This window comes from Ambystoma mexicanum, chromosome 11 (assembly GCF_040938575.1).
Source record: "Ambystoma mexicanum isolate Mex_15411 chromosome 11, UKY_AmexF1_1, whole genome shotgun sequence".
Classification (NCBI taxonomy): domain Eukaryota; kingdom Metazoa; phylum Chordata; class Amphibia; order Caudata; family Ambystomatidae; genus Ambystoma; species Ambystoma mexicanum.
In genome coordinates, this window is record NC_090934.1 from 918,948,101 (window position 1) to 918,971,339 (window position 23,239).

Below are 23,239 nucleotides of genomic sequence, written 5' to 3' on the forward strand. Positions count from 1 at the left end.
CGAGCTTTTGTACTCTATCATATTGGTCCCGTCAGATTGAGGCCCCAGTGCTTTTGGTCCGACCCTTGTGGATCATCCCCCAGCGGGGGCATTTTTTTATTGTTTTTGACTTACTCTCCCAATGGCTGATAACAGTGTTATGTGTATGAGCTGGAATGTCGGGGGTTGGATAACATTAAAATGCAGTAAATGTGCATCTGTATATTGAACGGCACAAGGTTAAATTACTTTTCTTGCAAGAAACAAACACTATCTGGCGGATGTGAGAGGTTCGTGAGATCATGGGGTCCTCAACGCTATTACACCTCCTACTCTACTCAGAACCGAGGAGTCATGCTCTTAATCCATAAAAGCCTCAAGTTCCAGCATAAAGTGACTCACATAGTCATAGGAAGTCTGCAGGCTGGGCTAAACTACCGATTTCCTTGGCTGGCATCCTCAAGATGATAGTGCTGCCTCAACTACTGTACAGATTTCTGAATGTCCCCCTAGGGCCAAGTCGCGAGTTCTTTACGACTATCACCCGAACCATCAATACCTTTTTGTGGCACTCTGGCGCGTCTGCATGAAACTGGAAACGCTAACTGTTCCCAAATCAAGAGGAGGATTTAGTACTCCTAACTTTGAGAGGTACTGGATTGCTTCTCAAGCCCACTTTGCATCACACCGGTTCGTACCTACTGATCCTCCTCTCCACGTTAAACTCGAACGCCTTGCCACTGATGGTAGAGATATTCGTTCCTTAGCTCTCCCTGCCCATCACGTCAAATTTGCACCCCTCGACCCAGGTGGATCCACGGCACTAGCCCTAGAAAAGCTATGGAAATACATTAGCACCCCGTGCCCCTTTCAGAGTGACCTTCCCTCTGGAAATTTTTCACGAAGCTCCCCGGGTGGAGCAGGCCGTTGGTCAGATGCTAGTCTTGACCCTGTCGGAGTGGTCTTTGATCAGGGCACCTTTCTGGAATGGCCCAACCCTCCAGAACCTCTGCAAGGCAGGCCCTCCAACTGGCTACACTACGTGGGGCTACGTCGCTTGCTCAAGACCAGGTTCACTAATGTTCCCACCATCACTCCTGATGACTCGATACTTTCAGAATTATTGAATACCACGACCTTCAGGGGAAAAGTCTCCCAACTGTACACTATCCTCCAGAGTAGGGCAACCCCTCCCCCTCATTCACTAAACTCAGGAACTCCAGGGATTCGGAGGTCGAACTGACAGACCAACGCTGGGACCACGTGTGTCCGCACCTACACCATCTCATTTAACTCCAGATTCAAACTGATCCAATTCAAGGTACTCCACAGATTCCACTATACCCCGATTAGACTACACCGCATGTTGAAAGACCATTCACCCACATGCCCTAGATGCAGATCAGACAACACAAACTATATGCACATGGTGTGGTCCTGCCCGTGCCTCTCCCTGTTCTAGGCCTAAGTATGTACTACTGTGTCCGAAGTATTGGGGTGCACCATTACCCCCCTCCCCAATTACATGTCTTTTTCATGAGCTTCCCCAGCTAGGATGGGACTCTAGGAAATTGGCCGGTCTCTGTCTACTGCTGGCAACCCTCTGTGTATCCTTCTACTTTTGCTTTGCCCGATGACCCCCACACACACTCAGGCCTCCGATACTGAGGAATGCTAGACACACCTACAATCAATCACGACCAGATCCAGGAATATCTGGACCCCATTCCGCTCCCATCTCTCCTCCTTGTCTGCTGACACCGATGACAATGCCAGCGACCAGATCTCTCTGTTATCCACAAGCGTTTAACCTCCATATGTTAAATGCCATTATGTTACCTGTACCATGATTATCGCACCCCTAACTGCTAATTTGTTGTCTTACATGCTCTCCCTTCAGCACATGTACACTGTATGTATACTTTGAGATGTTATGTATGTTGCTCGTTCTTTTTCCTGCTACTCTGTCAAGCTTGATAAATAAAGTTTAAACATTTTTTTTTAAAGTTAACTTACCGGGCGTTTCCTTCTTTCCGTCGATGAAGAGCTGTAAATGCGGTGGAGGAACGCGTTGTAACACTACCTCCCACCGAAGAAGACGATGCTGGAGTGCCCGGACAGACAGGGAGTCGCAATAAAGACACAAGTCCCAGCAATGTTTCGGGCCCAGACACTCCAGATAAACAGGATAAGGATCCACCCCAGCGAAACGACGTTTGCACAAAGAACAGGACACAAATCCCAGAAGCTCCGGCATAGACGGAGAACTAGACGACCGTGGAACCAGAGCAAGAAGGAAAGACAACAGGAGTAAAAAGAAAAACTCCCAGTGATGCAAGTGCGTTCAGTCCCGACCGTACGGATAAAAGGACTGAATGGCGATGGGCTGGGTCACGGCCACATGCAGGGACCTGGTAAAAATAAAAGAGGGACAAAACAAGTTTTGATGCTTTTTTACAAAAGTGCTCCGGTCCCGTCCAGAAGGACGGAATGTCCCACAAGTATGGAGGAAAGGGGACGGGACTTAGGAGAACAAAGGGTATATCTTTCAGTATATCTGCATATATTCCTCTTGTGTAGTCTATTTGGATTGATTGCACCCATCTACCAGGCTTACAGCAGTGAAGCATCACTCATTGAAAGTTATAAGTTTGCTACTCAGATATAATGTAATCAATATTTGTCTTGGCTTAGATGGTTTCACATCACTCAAAAGAGCTGTGGAAAAGGCTCCCTTAACAGTGGCTATGAGACTACAGCCAAACAAAAAAATTGAACTTTGCACATCAATAGAATAAGATTGCTTTTTATGGGAGTGGTTCTTGGAAACCAGCATTTGACGGATTTGCATGTGTAAATGTTTCCCCTATGAAGTACAATGGCACGCACAGAGGGACTGCACGGGACAATTTCAAGAGCAACTCCAACCGTTTCAAAGAGATTAAGAAGTATTACAGAAATCCACACCTTTAACATCCATAAATTATGGATGTGGGAAAAGGGAGCCAGAAACGCATTGGGTAAAAAATATACTGCGACCTAACTGGAAACTACGATGTGCAGCTTTAACAGATCAAACTGAATACACCTACCCAGCTACCAATATTTTGGGGATCTCTCCAGCGAATGCCTCTCCCATCTCTCGGCTCCCCACATTGGCAATGCAATGCAAAGCTAAACCCATGAAGGTGGGATTGCGACTGGCCAGATCATTCTTGATTGCGTTGTTTATCAGACGGATGAGCTCGCTGTTGCAGTTCACCAGCACAGAGATGAAGAGGTAGCCCTAAAAAGGAAGCAGAAAATAATGAGTTAATAAATAGCAAAGAACAAGCATTGTTGTGGAAGCAAAACATGAAAGTTGCCTTCCCCGTCTCCAATTGTTGACCACTTTTGGAACACTCCCATCTGTAAAGGTAGGGAATATGTTTTCCTAGTTACTGAAATCTGTATGGGAAAAGGCATGCAGTAACAACAATAAACTCCTTCTCAGAGCGAAGGCCAAATTAGGTGTTTAGTCCGCGTGTCCCATTATATTCCAAAACTGTCAAAAAGCAAAAGAAAAGAAAAAAGGTAATGGAGTGAAATGCCTCTGTGTCAAAACTCTACACAGAACTATTCGAACTGTACTTTGAGGAGACTCACAGTTAACACAATTTGCAACGTTTACAATAAATGAATTTTCAGAACAACTAGCTTAAACGTAGCCGTACACATGTAGGAATATACTAAATTGTGGGAAACCTCTTTAAGGGGATTACGAGCATGATCATTAAGGGGGGTAGCTGCCTTTCATGGCCATGCTAAAATAACAACCTGATGAGGGAATCAAAGTGCATTAATCCATCAATGTTATACTTCAACATTATGCAGGGTGGTTACCCTTCAGGGTTACATTGAGGAATCCTAACTTTGCCTTAATTGCCTACGCCGTGTGAAGCCCAGACTTTGGACAAAGAGTATGTGTCCTGCTTTGCAAATCCCCCCCACCAATTCCCCCGTCTCTAAACCAAGAATGTCCAACTCTTAAAAAACTCACTTTCAAACACTATAAAATCCATCTACTCGTCTTGCTCCAACTTGAGTCATTCCTTCATTAATTGGGAAGGGTTTCAAATTGCTGAAAGTTATGAGCCAAGAGATATTTAGTTCTTATTTGCAACCTTTCACAGCCTCATTATCTTGACACATTATCAAGAGCTACTTTTGACTCCCTAGGCCAACTGGTGCCTATCATGGCAGATTATTAGCCATTGAAATAATCAGGGGTCAATTATAATGGCTAATTATAGTTGCATTTAATGTTAAAGCTAGATTTGCAGCACTACATACTATGGTCTTGATTCCGAAAGGGCCACTGGACGATTGCCTGATACTCAGTAGTTACTTACCACATTTTCTTTTGATTCCTTACCACTAAAGGAAAATCAAACATCCCAGAGGCATCAAACTAACACTTAAAATGTATGATCATATAATGGCCTTTGATCATGTATTCGGTATGATAGTAATTTAAAATTCTGATAAAGTGATCAGAATTATTTCCTTGGACTCAAGCCCACGAAGCATATCTCACCAGCCCTAAAACTAGCTTCTAGTGACTGCAAGGATGAAATTGAAGACCATCTTCAAGGTCCACAAGGCTTTCTGGGATCCACTATTCGCTCCCTAAATACCTCCATGCTAGAGCTTCTCGGCCCTCTAGCTCTCTGCAAGTCAGACGTTTCTCCAAGCAGAGAGTGAGGCGGGTGGGGGGGGGGGAGGTCATGGGGGTTGATCTCTTTCTTCAGCAGCATCTTCCCTGTGTAATAGCCTCCCTGCCCCTGTCAAACCGGATCTCCTCAAATTTCGGAAGCTTCTCAAGACCTTCCTCTGCTCCTCCTCCTACCCTCTCCCCCTTCCTTGCCAATTCCCTCTTGCTGTTACAACTGGCCACCTGGTCCCTTCTGAGCCATACAGGGACCAGGCACTCTCTGGACCAGTCTGCCTCAGCACCTACCCCACTAGCACCCTTCCCCGACTTGATTAGAGTCTGGTCCACCCCCCACAATAGCTGACCCTTATCCTGTTCTGCGAATGCATTTGCCCTCCTGGCACAGCCCCTGGTCCTCCCTCTTTCCTTCTTCCACCCCTTCCCCCTACCCTTTCCTTCCCCACCCAGACTACCGCTGCACTTCAAGTTTACTGCACTTGCATGATCCGAATGTTACAAGGACTAGTAGGACCAATTATTGTTTTTATCCTCCCCTGATCCCTCTACCCTCTTAGTCTTGTGGCGCCTGTAAACATGTTCTGCTGTACAGGCGCCATACAAATGGAACAAGTTACTTACCTGTAACTATTGTTCCCCAGCATGGGTCATGCATGGATTCACATGCTTATGAATATTCCCTGTCATCAGGCTGGGAATCCTCGGTAAAAGAAAAACAGTTTCACTTTCACTTAGAAAACAGTATTTGTCCCATAAACCAATCACTGTCCTATGGGTCATGCTGCCCCCAGCCAGTGACAGCCCTCTTCCTAAACCCTTCCCCTGGCAGCCATCGTCAGATTTGTTAAGCATGTGAAGTGGCACTATGACCAAGAAGAGCTGCAGAGGGGAAGAAGGGAGGGTTTGCATGTGAATCCATGCCAGACCAGTGCCGGAGAACAATAGTTACAGGTAAGTAACTTGTTCCGTCTCCAGCTTGGGGTCTGGCATGGATTCACATGCTAATGAATAACGAATACACAGCAGTACAACATTACACAACCGTGAGAGGTGGGAAGGCTCAACAGAAGCAATACACTCTTACCTCTCGAACAGGCTCACCTCAAGCGAACAGGTTGCATAGCACTGCTTGGCCGACCTCTTGACTCCTCCCTGGAATCCCAGTCGATGCAGTAGAACTTTGTGAGGGTGTGCATCGACCTCCACGTAGCAGGCCTGCAGATGTCCAAGAGGGGCACACCAGCCAGGAACGCCGTCGTTGCAGCGATCGATCTGGTGGAATGGGTTCTCAGACGGCTGGGCAGCGGTCGGTTCAAGAACCGATGACACTGCGTGATGCAGCCAGAGATCCACCTTGAGATGGAAGCCTTGAACAAAGCCTTCTCATAGTTCACAGGACCAAAGTTCACATACAGCTGTGAAGTCTTTCGAAAACTTTGTGCATGCCACATAGAACTTCAGGGCATGAGCAACGTCCAGCAAGTGCAAGGCTCTCAGCCGGAGATGAAGGTTTTGAAGAAAAAAAAAAAAAGGTAAAGGTTTGTTGAGGTGGAATTCCGGTGGAACCTTCAGCATGAACGAGAGGTGCATCCGCAGCACCACCCTCGATTTGTGTAAATTCGGTTATGGCTGCTTGCAGGACAGGGCCTGTATCTCACCCACCCTCCTGGCGGAGGCGATGGCCACAAGGAAAGCCGCTTTCCATGAGAGGAACTGGAGGGGCCTGATGCATAGGCTCGAAGGGGGGGGGGGGGCCCATGAGTCTCGTCAGGACAAGGTTAAGTTCCCACGCTGGGGCAGGTTCCTTCACTGGCGGGAAATATCAAAAAAGACACTTTAACTCCTTGACGAGCCGATGAGACCAAAGTGAAGACCTTCCTCGAGACCTGGTTTAGCGGGAGCAAGCCACCAGATGTACTTTGATCGAGGTGTGTGCCATGTTTTTTTAAATATATAGGTACAAACACACAAAATAAAAAATAAAAATGTTGGTTCAATATACAATGATATATGATGTGGCATTTATAACACGCCTGTACACAAGTGTTTCTAGGCGCGACAAGACAAGGAGGGGGAAATAAGGGACGACAAAATAACGATCTTAGTAGGCCTTGTATCATTCAGATCGCGCAAGTGCGAGGAAGAGAGAAGGGGAGAAGTGCAAGGGTGGAGGGGAAAGGGAAGTGCAGTTAACTCACAAGTGCATCCAGCGGGTGGCTCATAAGTGCAGAGAAAAGGGACTGTAGGGTTGCAGATGTGGGAAGCCCGGAGGCAGTGCAAGGCAAACTGGGGAGGCAGTGCGAGGCCAACTGGACATGCAGGGGCCTGGGCCCGAGTTCAGAGGGTGACCAAGTGACCAGTGCGCAGAGCAGTCGGGTGCATCAGCAGGGGAGAGGAAGTGAGAAAGCGGAAGCGAAAAGGAAGGTCTTAAGTTGCTTCCGGAACCAGAGATGGTTCTGCTCAATTTTGAGAGAGGCAGGGAGGCTGTTCCAGAGGGAGGCCCAAGCCGATGGAGACAGATCTGCCCCCAACTCTCTGCTTGGAGAAGCATCTGACCCTCAGAGTTGGAGGTGGATGAGCAGAGAGCTCGAGAAAGAGAACGTTGGAGGTAGAGCAGTCCCAGACCCCAGAAATCCTTGTGGACAATGCAGAGGGTCTTCAAGTTGATCCTTGCAGCCACGGGGAGTCAGTGAAGAGATTTCAGAGCTGGAGAGATACGATCCCTGGGCTTGAGGCCAAGGACAAGTCTTGCAGTCCTGTTCTGGATTAGTTGTAAAGGTCGAGGAGTTGAGGCAGGAAGATTTAGAGAGAGGCTGTTGTAATAGTCCAGCCTAGACAGCACCAGAGCTCTGGAGACAGTGAGCCTCTGGGGGAAAGTAAGAAAAAGAAGAATACCTCTGAGGAGGTGCAGCTGATAGTTTTACTTCTTAGAGACATCTGAGATGTGAGAAGAGGAGAGGGTGGAGTCGAAGATGACACCAAGGTTTTTAGCCTCACAGGAAGGAGCAGGACGAGGGCCCAGAGTGGGCGGCAAGAGACAGAGGAAATGAGGGAGCGGGTGTCCCAATGAGGAGGATCTCAGTCTTACTGGCATTAAGGCAGAGATCACTGGAGGCACACCATTCCTGAATTGTGGCCAGACAGGCTGGTATGAGAGAAGAAGCAGAGGTGGCTGAGGGGAGCCTGAAAGAGCCGAGTGCCACTCGCATACCAATGAAAATTGGAGCAGAAAGTAGTGATGCAGTGGGCAAGAGGTACCAGGTAGTGGTTAAAGAGCCAGGGAGAAAGGTTAGACCTCTGAGGAACATCACAAGTAGAGAGCTAGAAGAGAAGAAAGGCCCTATTTGGACCCATGGGTCGGCCGGTGATGAAGGAGGCCAACCAGGACAGGGCCTGATCAGTAAGACCAAGGTTGTCCCAGAGACGATTGAGCAAGATGGCATGGTTGACCGTGTCAAAAGCAGACAACACATTAAACATCAGTGCCTGTGTCGATGCAGGCTTTTGGGGAACTGGGATCCTTCTACAAAACAAAAAACACCATCTAGTTTTGGCAACACTAAATTATGTGATATGCTTTCCTCAGGGTGAACATTTCAAAGTGCATAGGGTATACTGGTTTGAGACAATGTGGGTCCGCTCGTCGGGAGGACAGGGGGGGCTATGAGGGAAAGTGATAGAGGTAGGGGCCAGAGGAGTAAGGAACCTTGTATGCCAGCCGGACCCAGATCAGGACAGAGACGCATCAGGGGAGACTACGCAAGCCGAGTGCCTCAATTCAGGACAGAGATGCAAACTAACCAACCCCACTAACAATTTCCCTTTCTGCATACACCTCTCAAACTCCAAACCAAACACAACCAAACCCTACAGCACAACAAACCACGCAAACTTCACTACATTGCAACAACAAAACCAGAAAAACACACAAACTCGCACAACAGTACACGACGACTACCGGCCGCAAACACCCCAGGCCCAGCCAACGGACCCACCGGGCTGAGGCCGCCAACAGCCCATCACTGCTCTCTTGCACTTTTCCTGCTTCGACCCACTAACTCAACCCCCCCCCTCCTCTTTCAGAGGCGCCAGAGCGTCAGGGGACCACTCCGGTGGCGATAGTGCACGGTACAAATGTCCTTTAACATTAACATTAATAGATAATGTATAGACGGCATGGACTCCATCTCCGGCTACCTGCGCTGCTGGTCCTCTCCTTCCTATCACTGGTCCACGAAGCAGGGCTCCCTGCAGTGACAGGTAAGCCCTGTTGTGCTGGGCATGATTACTGGGCAATATTCCATTTAATTAGCAATTGCACGCACCGGTTAGCCTTAATTATCTGGTTGGGCATTTGTGACTGTGTGTTTTACACCTTGTTAGAAGTAGCACTTTTGTCCCGAGGATATCCTTTTGTCAAGTGGGGCTGTTCACCACACAAGGCCAAGAACTGCTCCAAGATGGCCACCACCACTTTCTTTCTTCCTTCCTTCCAGGCACAGGAGTGCCCCAGCCTACACACCACGTAGGCAGTGATTGGCTGCTCACCCCTTCATTGAGCCCATTGCTGAGTCGGCAGACGAGAGCCGGCCCACTAATCAAGGAGCACACCAAGGTCCCATGTCTGACCGAGGGAGCACCTCTCCCTGCAGCAACCCGCCATCACTCCAAAAGGATTCATACGGTCTTAGTCCCACACACGCTCTGACCACAAACTTTATCTTGACTTCAATTGCCCTAGTAAGCAATTATGGATCTCATTGGTCCACACACTCATTTGGACACCGACTGCTCAAATTGCTGCCTACTCCTTTTCCTACCTGCCTAATCTGTAACCTCTAATCTCTGCACCAACAGCACCATAATGTGCCTCATACTGATAACTTCGCTTCTGCTCTCTTAATCCCCTGCTTAAAAAGAAAAAAGTAAACAGATAATATATTCTGTTCTCTGGTGTGCTTCCCACTGTGCATCCACCATTTTGTACTGCCTTTGAGTGCTTTCTGGCGGCACCAGATGGGAAGTGCTCTTGGTTCACTTTGCATCTTCCAAATGTACCATTAATGCCCATCATAATGGGACTATCATGGCCCAGTGCTCTCAGCCAAACTTCCTCCTCCTCGACAGACGTCTTCCTTCTCTCTTCAACTTTCTCCCCCTCTCCTTCCACCCCTCCTTCCCTAATCCCGCCTCTCCCCACCCCCCCTAGTGGTGACACCCCGCCACTGTGCCCCCCTCACAAATCTTTTAAAGAGGGAAACTAGCTTCACTTAGCTACCCTCAATTCTCGCTCTGCTGTCAAACAGTCCTCTGACATCTGTCACCTCCTTGAAGACCTTGACCTTGACGTCCTTGTCTCACTGAGACGTGGTTCAAGGCGAGCTCCTTCACTACGTTTCACACTCTTCTCCAAGAGGGCTGCAAAATCCTGTCCAATCCCAGGCCCAGGCCTTGTGGTGGAGTGGCTCTGATCTTCCCTGAGTGGGTTCCTGCCTCCATCATCCCACTCAAGCCTACTCATCCTTTGAAAGCCTGCAGGCTGTCTCACCTACTTTCTCCATTACTCTTGCTACCATCTACAGACCTCCCCGCACCATCCTTCCTCTTCCTCCCAGAATGGGCTGACCTGTCCTCCTCTCTTCTTGCCTCCTCCAATGAACGTATCTTCCTTCAACATCCATCTCCACTCTCCTGATGTGACCACTGTTCTCTTCCGCGACCTCTCCGACACTCTTTCCCTCACTATCCCTCCCTCTGGGTCAACCCACTCTGCCGGACACAACTTGGATGCTGCCATCTCAACAAATGTCCCTCTCTCCAACCCTCTCAATACCCGTGTCTCCTGGTCTGACCACTCACTCCTCTCTTCCTGCCTTGACCTCCCCTGTCCCTTGATGCCTCCACCCGCACTGCCAGTCTCCTCCGTCAATCGAACGATGAAGCGTGGGTCGGTCGCTGCATTTGCCTCTTCTTTCATCCCTCCTGCGCCCCCTTTATTAGACTCCCCTACTGACTCTGTTCTAGCTAACCTCCATCTCTCCATCTCCAACACCCTGGACATCCTTGCCCCAGTCATGAGGATCCGCATGAATCCTGCCTCCAAATGAAACTCTTGGTATGACTCCGACTTGGCCGCTTTGAAACGCAAGTGAAAAGCTGCAGAGAGGAAGTGGCAGTCATCTAGCTCATCCTCTGACAAACTGGCCTGCCGCTTACTCCAAAGGCAATACCGTCTCTCCATTTGCTCCAAGAAGAGGGCTCATGTCCAAGCCTGCATATCTGGAGCCACCAATGGCATTGGCTGACCTCTTTAAAATCAGCAAGGAACTTGCCAATCCTACCATAGTCTCCTCATCTCCATCTCCCTCCCAGGCTCTCTGCTCTGCACTGGTCGCCCACGTTTCCTCCAAAACTCTGGAAATTCTGTCCTATCTGTCATCTGAGCCCCCTCACCCCCATTCATCTCCCCTTCACTCACTCCCTTGCCGCCCCCACTCCCTCCTGTACTCTTCTATTCCTCTCCCATTGCACCAGATGTGATCTCTAGGAGTTGTCTGCTCTATGAAGGTCTCCTCTAAACAGTTGCTCTCCTGCTCCTCCAGAACCATCAAGGACATCGCCTCGCTCGCTCCAGCCTTGGCTGACCTCTGCAACCACTCATTTGCCACTGGCTCCTTCCCTCAATCCCTTAAGCAATCTTGTGCACCCTCTCTCCTAGAAAAGCCGTCTGCTGACCCTTTTTGCCCGGCTAACTATCACCCTCTCCAATACCCCTTTGTTGCGCAAAGTCATGAAGAAGCTGGGCATCCCCCCAACTGACCCTCCACACCGAAATGGCAAGGAAACTGCTCTCCTGAATACCTGTAAAGAGCTACTCTCGAACCTGGACTCTAACACTCCTCCTGTTCTGATCCTCAATCTTTCTTCTGCTTTTGACACAGTCAACCACTCCATCCTCCTAAACCGTCTCCATGATACCCTTGGCATCACAGACTGGCGTGACTGACCCCCTTCCTTTCAAACAGACCTTCCCAAGAGAAAATTGGTCAATTTCTCTCACCCACCTCACTCACCAACTGTGGCATCCCTCAGGGCACTATCCTATCGCCATGGCTCTTCAACATCTACCTGACCCCTCTGGCCCACCCGATCTCCACTTTCTCCCCTCATTTCCAGTGTTACGTGGACGGCACACAGCTCTCTTTCAAGCTGCCCTCCCCTACCCTCCTCTTCCTCCTCCTCAAGACCAGGGACCACATATCTCCAGCCCTAAAGTCTCTCCACTGGCTCCCGGTGACCACAAGGATCAAATCCAAGACACTTTGCATCATCCCGCTTTTTTACCTTCACTTGGACCACCATCTATGGGCCCTCTCCCTTCTTCATCTAAAGCCAGAAACCTTGGCGTCATCTTCAACTCCTCTTGTTCCTTCCTCCCTCACTCACATCCAGGACCTTGCCAAGAAGGTCCACTTTCAACTCCACCTCCTCAAAGAAATCCATCCTTTCCTCACTTTGCCCCAGATACTCAATGTCTCTAGAGCTCTGGTACCCTCTAGGCTGGACTACTGCAACAGCCTCTTTCTTAATCTAGCCTCTTCTTCTCTACATCCCCCTCCAACTTATCCATAATAGGGCTGCCTCAGGCCCAGGGACTATCTCTCCAGCCCTAAAATCTCCCCCACTGGCTCCAAATTGCTGCAAGGATCAAAGTCAAATCCATTGGCATCATCCATAAGGCTGTCGGGGACCGGGACCATGCCATCATTGGCTCTAACCAAATACTCTCTCTCCAGATCTTTAGCTCCGGCGCCAACTCTGTGTGTCAAGCGCTACTCTGAACAGCGAACTGGTGGCCGATCTCTTTCCTCGGCTGGCTCCCTCCTCTGGAACAGCCTCCCCCTTCCTCTCCGTCTTGAGCCAGATCTCCTCAAATTCCGGAAACTCCTCAGCACTTTCCTTTTCACTTCCCCTTTCCCCCTCTCCCTCCCTTGCTAAAACCCACAGTTGCTGAGATTGGTGTCCACGGCCCTTACGTGTCCTTCTGGGTCCTGACACCCACCCTCACCAATCGTCTTCAGCCAACGCTCACTCCCACCACTTGCCTTTGGGCGCCCATTGACATGTGCCGTCTCACTGGCCTGCGCTTATTGTATTGGCAGTTGACCACTCTTACCAAGTGATCTCTGCCAGGTACTTAGCTGCTTGCAACTTACTCCCTAGCACTTCCCTGCGCATAACTCCTAGCATTTACCGCCACCTCTCCCTCGTCACTTCTGTCTCTCTGCACTTGCACGTTCTGAATGCTCACAAGGCCTAGTAGGACAGCCTCATTCTTCCTCTTCATTGCCATTATATTTGCCTTTCATTCCCATGTTCCCTCCCTTTTTCCCTGTGGGTGCTTTGAAACACAATTTACTTCATGTATAAGCGCCTTACAAATACACAATAAATGAAATCATCAAATCCACAAAGCTTTCTGGGGTTTGGGACCTCTTGACGGCCAGCTTTCCCTCCCTAAATACATACCGTAGTGCAGTGTGGAGTGGAAGTGTGGAGAGGTTTGAGTCCTTTGGTCTTCTGGCCCCAACTCTCTGCAGGTTTAACGTTTCTCCAAGCAGAGAGTGGAAGGTAGATCCTTTTCCTCAGCTTGCTCCTCCTTCTGAAACAGCCTCTACCCCCCCTCAGACTTGAGCCAGATCTTCTTAAATTCTGGAAACTTTTCAATACTTTCCTTTTCTCCTCTTCCTTCCCTCTCCCCCTCCCGTGCTAACTCTCCATCTGTTGCAGCAACTAGGTGCTGGTCCCTTCAGTCTCATACAAGGGCCAGACCACCCCCTAGCAGTACCCCAAGCATCCTTTGCCAGCACTTGCCCTTGGGGTCCCTTTCTGGTACTAGCCCAACTTGGTCCTCCTGGTTCACCGCACTCCTCCTCCCTTCCCCCTTCTTACCCTGGCACTTGCTGCCTTGGCCCACCCAGCACTTGCCCTCCCCACCCATGGGGGTACCCCACTCCTGCACCTCTCCCTCTGCCCCCTCCCCCTTGCACTTACCACCTGATCATGCACTTGCACAGTAGGATGGTCACAAGGCCAATATAACCGTTTTAGTCTACTTTTTGATTCCCATGCCCCCCTCCCACCCATCCCCCCTCAATTCTGTCTTCTTGTGGCACCTGGAAACACGTGTATAGGCGTCATACAAAGGTCCAATAAATAAAAAATAAATTAAATCTCAGCACTTGTCCAGGTGTAATTTGTGGTACAGCCAGATATAAATTGTAGTGGCTGCCATAGTTTCTTGTAGACCTCCACGCTGTTACTTCGTAGCAGGCAAGCTATTATGCAGCTGGGGAACGTGAATACTCCCGAGCAAGCCGCTCCCAAATATGCAGATCGTCTGAAACCTATAGTGTCCTACCGGGAGTCAAACCGGCACGGTGGCTTTATGGAACGCAACTGGAAGTGGATTCTCTGGTTCCACACTATCCTCCTTGGCATTGCAAAGAGAGAACCCTTCTTGGGCTTTCAAAAGTGGCAACCTCTCTATTGCCCCATCTGCAACAACTTGAAAATCTTCTCTGACAAATTTGATTAAAGTTGTTGGGAGGATTGGTGGGTGGGTATATCACGGCGGAGAAGGGTGTGCGAGGAACACTTGAAGACTCCAGATACATGATCAGTCTCCAAGCGTGTTGGAACAGGGTTATCACTAGTGTAGTGTGTTCTCTTGAGTGTGTGGCTACAAGCTTGTCGGAAGCAACCGAGGATGCATGGAAATAACGCATTGGTTGTTCTCTGCCTCTTCGTAGACTAGGCTGAGGTTGAAGAACCCCTTTCGAATCTGTCGAAGCTCCTTGCCTGATAACCCATGAACCCCTGTGACTTAGATCGGTCTCCTTTTGGAAAGACAATTGAGTTTCTATGTGAGGCTTTTGTTGTTATGGCAGCCAGGAATGAAAGATTCCAACCTGTCAAAGGTTAAACCATGCACCTTTTCCTGGACTTCTGCCACTAGCTTTGTACTCTTGAGCCATGTCTTTCAGTGCAGTCCAGGCACAAACCCCTGGCTGCCACATCAACATGCCCATCCACTTTTCCAGCTTCTATCACCACCTATTTCGGGTCCAAGCTGCCAGATAGGATGGTATTCCTCTTTTCTGGACAGAGGTCACTAGCAACATTTGAAACGTCTTTCTATACTTTTGAGGTTGCATGCTGCTAGTATTGCCTTAAAAAGTGGCTTGTCGAAGATGCAAGGTGCTGTTCAAGTAGAACTTTATACCAATGCTATCCATTATCTTCTCTTACTTGCCTGTTTGGAGGGCATTCCCACCACTGAAGAGAAGGAACTCCTGCTCAGGGCCAACATGAGAGAACACTGCAGGATCGGCAGGAAGATTCCTACCCTGGCATTTAATTTCTCTTCGAGTTTCCAGTTAAGCAGGCCAGTAATATGCAGAGTCTTACTCAACTAGCATGCTTCCTATGATACACCCGGCTGTACTGGTATGCCCAAATGCTTATTTACCCAAAGAAAAGAGCAGCCAGGACCACTCATCTGTTCTGGGATGCCTGTTGATAGTGACAAAGAAGTTGATGCCGGATGCAGTAATAAAGGCGCACAAGGCAAGAGTAATGGGGTTGGCAGCATAGACTTCGGAGTAGTGAAGGGCACCAACTCTGCCACAAACTGAGCCCTCATTTAGGGGATGTCGAGTCAGTTTTAATTTTTTGCAATAGAGACTCATCTAGGTATCTTGCTGATGGCGTGGAGCCACAATGGTACTTTCTGTGCATAAGCCTGCAACATACAGAGGTTCAACATTCCAGTAATTTGTAAACAGTTGACCAAGGTTTGGACAGGAATCCCATGCCTTTGGGAGGATATGATCAGCCCACTCTGCTTGAAATTGAGTGACTGCACTATCAACACTTAGAGGCCATGGAGAAGAACTCAAGGGTTGTCCCTAACAAGTTTGTATATCGAACAGTTTTTCTCTGTGCAGCTATTTGGAAGGGGGCTCTTCTTTCTCTGGAGAGCCACGCTTGTCTCCACACTTCTGGATGCTTGAAGGTTAGCCTAAGGCCTCACAGGTCTTAGATTACTTCTTTGCAAACTGGTCCGTTTGGTGCACGATCGTGTGTACCCACATGAAGAGACATGCATGGTACCTAGCCTGATCCAATATGTGACACTTCAAAGTCCACAAAACTTTACTGTGACGCAGACTATTTCCTGAGTTTTTAGTGGCAAGTTCTGCCTGCCCCCACTCCAAGGTACCACTGTAGTGAAGAGAAAAGACATTAGGGGATTTGAATAGGAAGTCCTCAATCCCTTTGGGGTCAATCCGTGTAATAAAGCTGTGCAGGAAAATTGCAAAGTGCAGAATCTGGCCAGGATTGGGTAGCGCGTCCAGACACTTCAGACATAGTATGGACGTCAGAGCTCACAAACTCTATGGCAGCAAGCTCAGTGCTTAAACCCAGAGGAACTGTAATCACCACAGTGAAGCTATGAAAAAAGAATTTGGGGAGAGGAGAAGGCACAAAAGTTGAACTGCTTCTGCTTGAAAGAGCCCTTTCTCTGTCTGTGTAGGCCGTAGAGAGTGCAAGTGAGTGGAGCAGGGCAGGACATAGCCGCATCTGTCCAGGTGCCCTAAGCCATTTGTTTTTTTCTCTTGCTGCTTTGAAACATGAGAAATAGCATCTCTTAGACAAATGCTCCACTGTTCTAAACAAATCTTTGAACCAATAGCTAGCTGTAACGTATTAGGTTTCATTACTTCTCTTATATACCACAGATATCATATCAGTCAATCAAACATAAAATTCAAGCACTTTATGTGGTTTAGTAAAAGTGACAAGATGCTGACTGTACGGTCATCAGTTTCGTCCTTAGTTGGGCTTTATGAAGGCAGAGTACCCAAACATTATTTTCCTGTAAACCACATTCTAAAACTACACAATAGTTACTGGTACCAAGTCCAGAAGATTTGAGAGAATGGGCAACAATGATGTCAAATTGGAAATATCATGATTAGAAATAAAGAAATAAAACAAAAAGAAAAATAAGAAAATAGCAAAGATTTGAATCATTTAAAAGTATAAGAAATCTAAAAACACTACAGAACATAAACAAGTGACATGTAATAACCTGGTTGTCTAGACCCTTTGCATCTTGAATGAATGCAATATTGTTCAAGAAAACTCATCTAGGACATGTTCTTGAGCTGGATTGCTATATTAGTTCTTGTGATTCAATATCACTGAAGAACATACAAATTGAAATCTGTATTATCCCAAATCAATCTATAGGTCCACAGCTTCTTGAAACCCAAAACAAAAATAACTACATCCTTTACCCCCAAGAATGATGGCATTGCGTGCTCAAATAAATGTATTCAAAGATTTTCAAAAAGTCCATTCCAATCTTAGTTCCACCTAAAAAGCGAGTAGAAGATTGAATTACCCTCCACTCAATATAGTAATAGAACCTCTATAGGAGAATAACATAGCCTGATTCATAAGTGCAGTACCTGTTGGGATGAATCCCGTGCACATTTGAAATTGTGCAAATACTTTAAAAGTCCATGTCGTCCTTAGTTTGACCTAAACTCAACACAGATAGGAGAACAATCACTGTCCATCCCCATATGTAAAACAATAGAACCTCTGTGGGTGGATACCGTGCCCCGCTAATTTCTAAGTGCAGTACCTGTAATACTATGGATGAATACCTTCAGCAATTCATGATAGATGTTGGCGTCCCACATGGCGGATTCATATTGCTTTCAAGTTATATAGCAATGATGATGTTATTCTGCCCTAGCGTGTCTCTTTCGTGACGTGTGTAGTAAACACTTCTTAATTCAACGCAATGAGTTTCTTCCTAACCCATATAAACTGGATATTTAAATATTGACCTGATATGTTTGGGACGATCTCTGTTTGTAATTATATATCAATTAAAATGTGCGTTTACACCTGCATACTGAATATGGTCGTAATGAGATACACTATATGCAGCATAAAGTGTGTAATGCAGTCATGACGTATTCAGCATACATCTTAAACGTAAGACAACACACCCTCTCCATCACGTTACTTTCATATTGTAAATGCTTATATCTCTTGATTATGGCTGATTAACCATATCAGTTCCAGGTGACGTATAAATGACATCCACACAAACTACTGGTGTAACTAAATTAATAGTCATATTCCACTATATTGTGACCTCGCGAGTACCCATAATCTAAAAAGTGGATAATCTATTGTTACAGGGATTCACTCACATGATGTTTGAGTTTAGTTTACTTTCTTTATTTAGACCGCGCACCGAACCCTCAGGTAAATGGGCACTTGAAGCTTATAGATGAGTTACAGACAATTTATGGAATAACAGAACGGGAAAAACAGTAGAAAATAAGTGCTGGTCGACCATACCAAGCAGTTGATGTTCCAATAGGCATAAGAGAGAAAAAAGCATGCATGTGTCTAACAGGTAGGGTAGCTGATCACTCCTATTTCTTACTGTAGAGCCAGCCCTTTAATTTGGCTCTAAAGGTCCAAAATGATTGTTCCAGTCCGAGGCGAAGGGGTAGGGTGTTCCACTGTTTGTGACCAAACCAGGGGGGGTGGGGAGGGGGCAAGTTGCATCAAATTAACAGAGTGTTGCCCTTACTCAGTTTATTTTAATACAAAAGGACAGGCAAAAGCACATCTGTATTGTTTATAGTAGCAGCCAGTATCAGTCCAGCAATAGCTCCAGATCAAAACAGAAGCCCAATGGTATGGGCAAGGATTGTAGTATTTGTTGTTTAAAGAGACAAGGCTGTGAGAGAAGACAGAAAGGATATAGAACGAAGATCTATCCCTACCTAGTGTGGTGTCTCAACTAGGTTGCGGTGTTGTAGCGCCTTTCTAACAGGGATAGGATAAGAAATATATATTGGAAGAGAATATAGTAAAACAGCACAGCAGGGAAAAATACTTGTGGGGCATCTATTGGGATAATCTATACTTTAATAACCCATAGATTGTCTCACTGACCCTGGAGTGCTAGGGTTAAAAAGACAAAAAAACAAAGGAAAAAAGGAACAAAACCATCCCTTTTTCCAAAGAACAAGAAGACATTACAAACACCACTCTCTGTCTGTGGATATATTCAACTGGCGGTGAGTGGAGATGGGTAAAAAGTTTGCTCAAACTCCAAAAATAGGCCAATTTATGTCTTTTAGGTGTAACAAACACCGTCGACCGGTTTCGGTGGCATAAGCTTGGATAAAGCCACTTTCATCAGGCAGTCTTCGGTTTTCTCAAACTGGCATTGTCACACAATTAACCAGAATGGGGAAAACAGAGTCGGGCAGATGGATTAATACTTTACCACCTCGCCGTAAGTGTCATTGGACTGGATCAATCTAGGAAGGAACCTTGTGTGTTGTTCCCCTTGTAGTCTAGTGGTTGGATGTACTCCTCATATATAGGCATTACGTTGCTGTCCAGTTCACATACTCTTTATTTGCATGTTATTCCTCCGATGCCAGAATCCGTATGTGATCACTGCCGGCAAACAAAGCGCATTCCTCGCAGCTTGATTTCCGGGTCCTAATACGAACTGTTGGCCTCTAACACTGGGTAACTTGCTCCCCCTGCTCTTTTTAGAAGAAATCTAGGGACGGTCAGGCAGTGCGAGTACGTGGCTCTAGTTGGTCTGGTTGGTTGACGTTTGTTGACTATCTGCCAGGTATTTGGGGGCGGAATTTGAGAGGTACTTGTGGGTGACAACTAGCGTGCAAAGGGCTATTCTGTCCTGCACCAGCAGTCAGTGGGCGTCTCGCCTGAAACTGGACATGTGGGCAGATTTGGGGTGTTATTTTGAAGGACCTGGAGTTTGTTGAGGTTCATTTCGGAAGTGCCCAAGTAGAGGGTGTTACTGTAGTCAATCTTGGATGGCACTAGTGCCCTTGCTAAGGTAATGCAGCTACTAGATGAAAGGAATGACTTTCAGGCATTAATTAGTTTGTTAGTGTAGGCCATGGAGGAAGCAGTAGCATTCACCTGCCTCTTGAGGGAGAGGGTAGAATACAGGTATAACCCCAGGGTTTTAATTTCTTTGGCCACTTTGATTGGGTTTACATCAATGTTTATGGACGCATAGCAGGGGTCTAATTTGCTCGCCACCAAGTGGGGAGTGTAAGGGTGTACAGCGCAGAGTAGGATAACCTGATGCTGTATTACCAAGTAACGGAGCACTTTTAAGCCTCCTCCTGCTTAATAAAGGTAGCTTCAATTACTTCCATTCTAAGAGTAAGGTATAGCCCTTCTAAATATATGCTAATTCGACAAGTTGATGTCCTCTAATGCAGAAATACAATCTATTCACAGCTGTATATTGCAAATAAAGATTACTTGCTCAACTATATATCACAAAAAGACTTCTAGTTCAAGATCCGCGTTGAGTCCATGTGTAGTCATTCTCAATTTACAAATGTACTTAGCTTCCAATCTTAGCAAATCGTTCTGTTGCCGCCCCTTGCTGACGGAGTGACCTGATCAATTGCCAAAAATCTCTGTTGCATCTTATCATCCAGCCTATGTCTCTCAGTCTAATACTGGGCAACATGTTCCAATGCCTTCCCCAAAGGTGACTAACACAGAGCTATGGAGGAAAGGGGACGGGATGAAGAAGGGTGTTGGATGTAAGAGTGTTAAGAGACTAGTCAGGTGTTTCATGAAATCTGAGGAGAGCCAAAACTATGTCAGCAATAATCTTTTATCCCGCTGTACGAAGTTGTGCTCAGCAGAGAATTTGAAGGATTATAAGAAGTGAATGTAGGGACTCTTGGAACAGGAGAGAGCCAGTTGGTATCGTCAGATGCCCCATATCGAGTGGTTTTGGCTGGGGGGCGTGGCCAGCACGCATGCTGTGAAGTCGCACCTCAGTGAAGCTCCTGTCCTCGATCCTTATCGCCGCCTGAATTAAGCTGTTAACGCTAAGCAATCATCACGGAAACAACATCTGCTGAAAGAAGAACCTCCGTTCACTGAAACGTCTCAACTCCCAGTTAAAAACAGAGTTGACAGAGCCAGAAACGAGCTAGGAGAAGAAGCGCCCCTATGCTCCCAAGATGGCGGAGTCCCGTGTGGCTGCCCGCGCTTTCAAGTGAGCAACGTGAACTCAGCTCCCACACTGAGCAATAACCGAGCAGTTATCACCTGCTGGGAGAGGGCCCTGTTTCTGCAGCATTGGGGTCCGCAACATTGGAAACGAACAAATCAAAGAAGCGCCCCTACGCACCAAGATGGCGGTGGCCTGCGGGGCTCCCTGCACCTTCAAGTGAGAGGCGTGAACTCGGCTCCCAACCCAAGCAGTAATTGTGCTACAACACCCGCTGGAGGAGAACCCTTTTCCTGCGGCTGCGACCCGACCTCTGAGGGAAATCGGGGTCCGCAACATCGGAAGCGAGTGAGATAAGGAAGCGCCCCTGCACACCCAAGATGGCGGACTCTAACGCGACCTACGGCCCCACTATGTGAATGACGAGACTGCGGGAAACTGTCTCCGCTTGCTCTTCCTGCAAGTCCCGGTCACCGCTACTAACCCCGATCCCGGCCACACTTGGATCAGCGCTGCGGATCCCGACAATCGAACGGGAGACGGGACTGGAGAGGCTAAAGGTAAGCATCCCTCTGCCTCTCGAACCCACTAAGCCGGTTGCTCCCCTGGTCCTGGGAGTGAGCGGGGAACCCGGAACACAGTGACATAAGCAACGGCCGCATACGAAAGACTGGGCGCAGGAGACGGTACTCCACCGCGGCGCTCCTCCGCAAGGCCCATAACTGGGTTAAATTGGCTGGACCACACAACAGGCAGGTCGGGAGCGGCGGCTGGGACGGGTCCTCAGCTCCTCACACACAAAACGCCGAGTGGCACAACAGATCCGATCATCTTCATCACCCGCACTGATTGACAGAATCGCTGAAGGGGGGTGAAAGCTACACTTGCACCCCCATCTTGCGCACTTCCCTGAACCGCTGCGGGACACACAGCTCACCACTACCTGAGATAACCTGACACTAAAGTCTAGGGATGCCTGGCTAGGCACAACCTAACGTTTACCGGACAGGAGACCAGTCCAGGGAGTGCAACACACAGCCGCCGCAACCACACTGGTGCCCATTGGACAGTGAAAGCCGCACGCTGCCCCTAAGGAAAGTGATGTCGCCACCCAAGCCCAAATCCAAAACAACAACAATGGACTCTTTCACGACGGTAAAGCCCAAGCAGCTGCCGCAATCTGACCCCGCGGCCGACACCGGACCTTCGAACCCAGAAGCAGCACCCGACAACACACAGGTCCTCCGGGCCATAGCAGAGCTCCGCACCTCCATCGAAAACAGAATCGATGAAGTAAAATCGGACATGCAGCTTATGCGCCAGGACGCCCGCAACCTAACGGAGAGAGTGAACACTAATGAAGCCGTCCTGCAAGAAAATGTAGAAAACACTACAGAACTGAAAGCGCAAGTCCGCGACCTAGAACAAAAAGTAGCGAGGCTGGAAGTGCGCTCCGAGGATGCAGAAGTATCCTGACTATACCCCTGCAGTGCAACGCGCCAGGAACTCCTTTATTCCAGTGAAGGCGAGATTGCGGACACTTAATCTTAAATATATGTTGCTCTACCCATCTCGCTTCAAAGTCCTTTATAAAGGAAAAGCATTTTTTTTTAGAATCCCCAGCGGCAACAAACATGTGGCTCGAGCACAATAACCTGGCGGATGATGACGAGGAACCTCCTAAAACGGACAATAGATGATCAAGAAACCGGACTCACAAATACTGGTGTCAGACCCCACATTAAAGCACAATGCAGACTTCTAACTTACACTTGGGGTCACAACACACAGATAGCTGTATCGGACAGGAGCACCGGACAGTACAAGCGAACATGTTAATGGCCCACCCCTACGAGACATGTACAGGTCATATTCCCGCACAATGCCCACGCCGGAAAGCCTGGAGAGGCTCAGAAAGCTTGGGAGCCCCTGAGCGCTGCACGTTCATTGCAACTGCTGGGGGCAGTTTGCAGTTACACAGTCCAAACTACTTGTTTGTTGGACTGTTATTTAACAAAGTTGACTGTTTAAGCTGCGTTTGTTGCCGCAGCAGTTTTGGTTTGACACTACAGTCTTCATACAGAACGAGGAACAAGGAACGGTGGCCAATAAATCGAAGACGCAAGAAACGAGGTGAGAGAGCGAGAGTCAAGCGGAGCCCCCGGGGTGGGCGCCCTATGCATGGCAATGCAATTTAGAATACTAACTTGGAATGTGAGAGGGTTGGGGGTCCTATCTGCGCCGGAACAGGGTCAGGTCCTATCTTCGCAGGAAGAAAGTAGACATTGCAATGCTCCAAGAGACTCACCTCACAGTGGACGACCAGTCAAGGCTACAGGAGCACTGGGGAGGTCAAGGACAGGGGACCCCGTATTCCAAATTTGCTAGGGGAGTGTATACTTGGATTAACCCTGAGGTGCCCT

At 48.0% G+C, this 23,239-nt stretch overlaps 1 protein-coding gene across 2 annotated transcripts in view; it reads right to left on the reverse strand.

Moving 5' to 3' along the window:
• Window positions 1-23,239, reverse strand: part of AP2A2 (adaptor related protein complex 2 subunit alpha 2) — a 1,261,084-nt gene that overhangs the window by 884,876 nt on the left and 352,969 nt on the right. For both annotated transcript variants that reach the window (XM_069624009.1, XM_069624008.1), the window contains exon 4: window positions 3,072-3,265. In XM_069624009.1, the coding sequence (XP_069480110.1) occupies window positions 3,072-3,265 (194 nt within the window). The remainder of the gene's footprint in view (window positions 1-3,071; window positions 3,266-23,239) is intronic.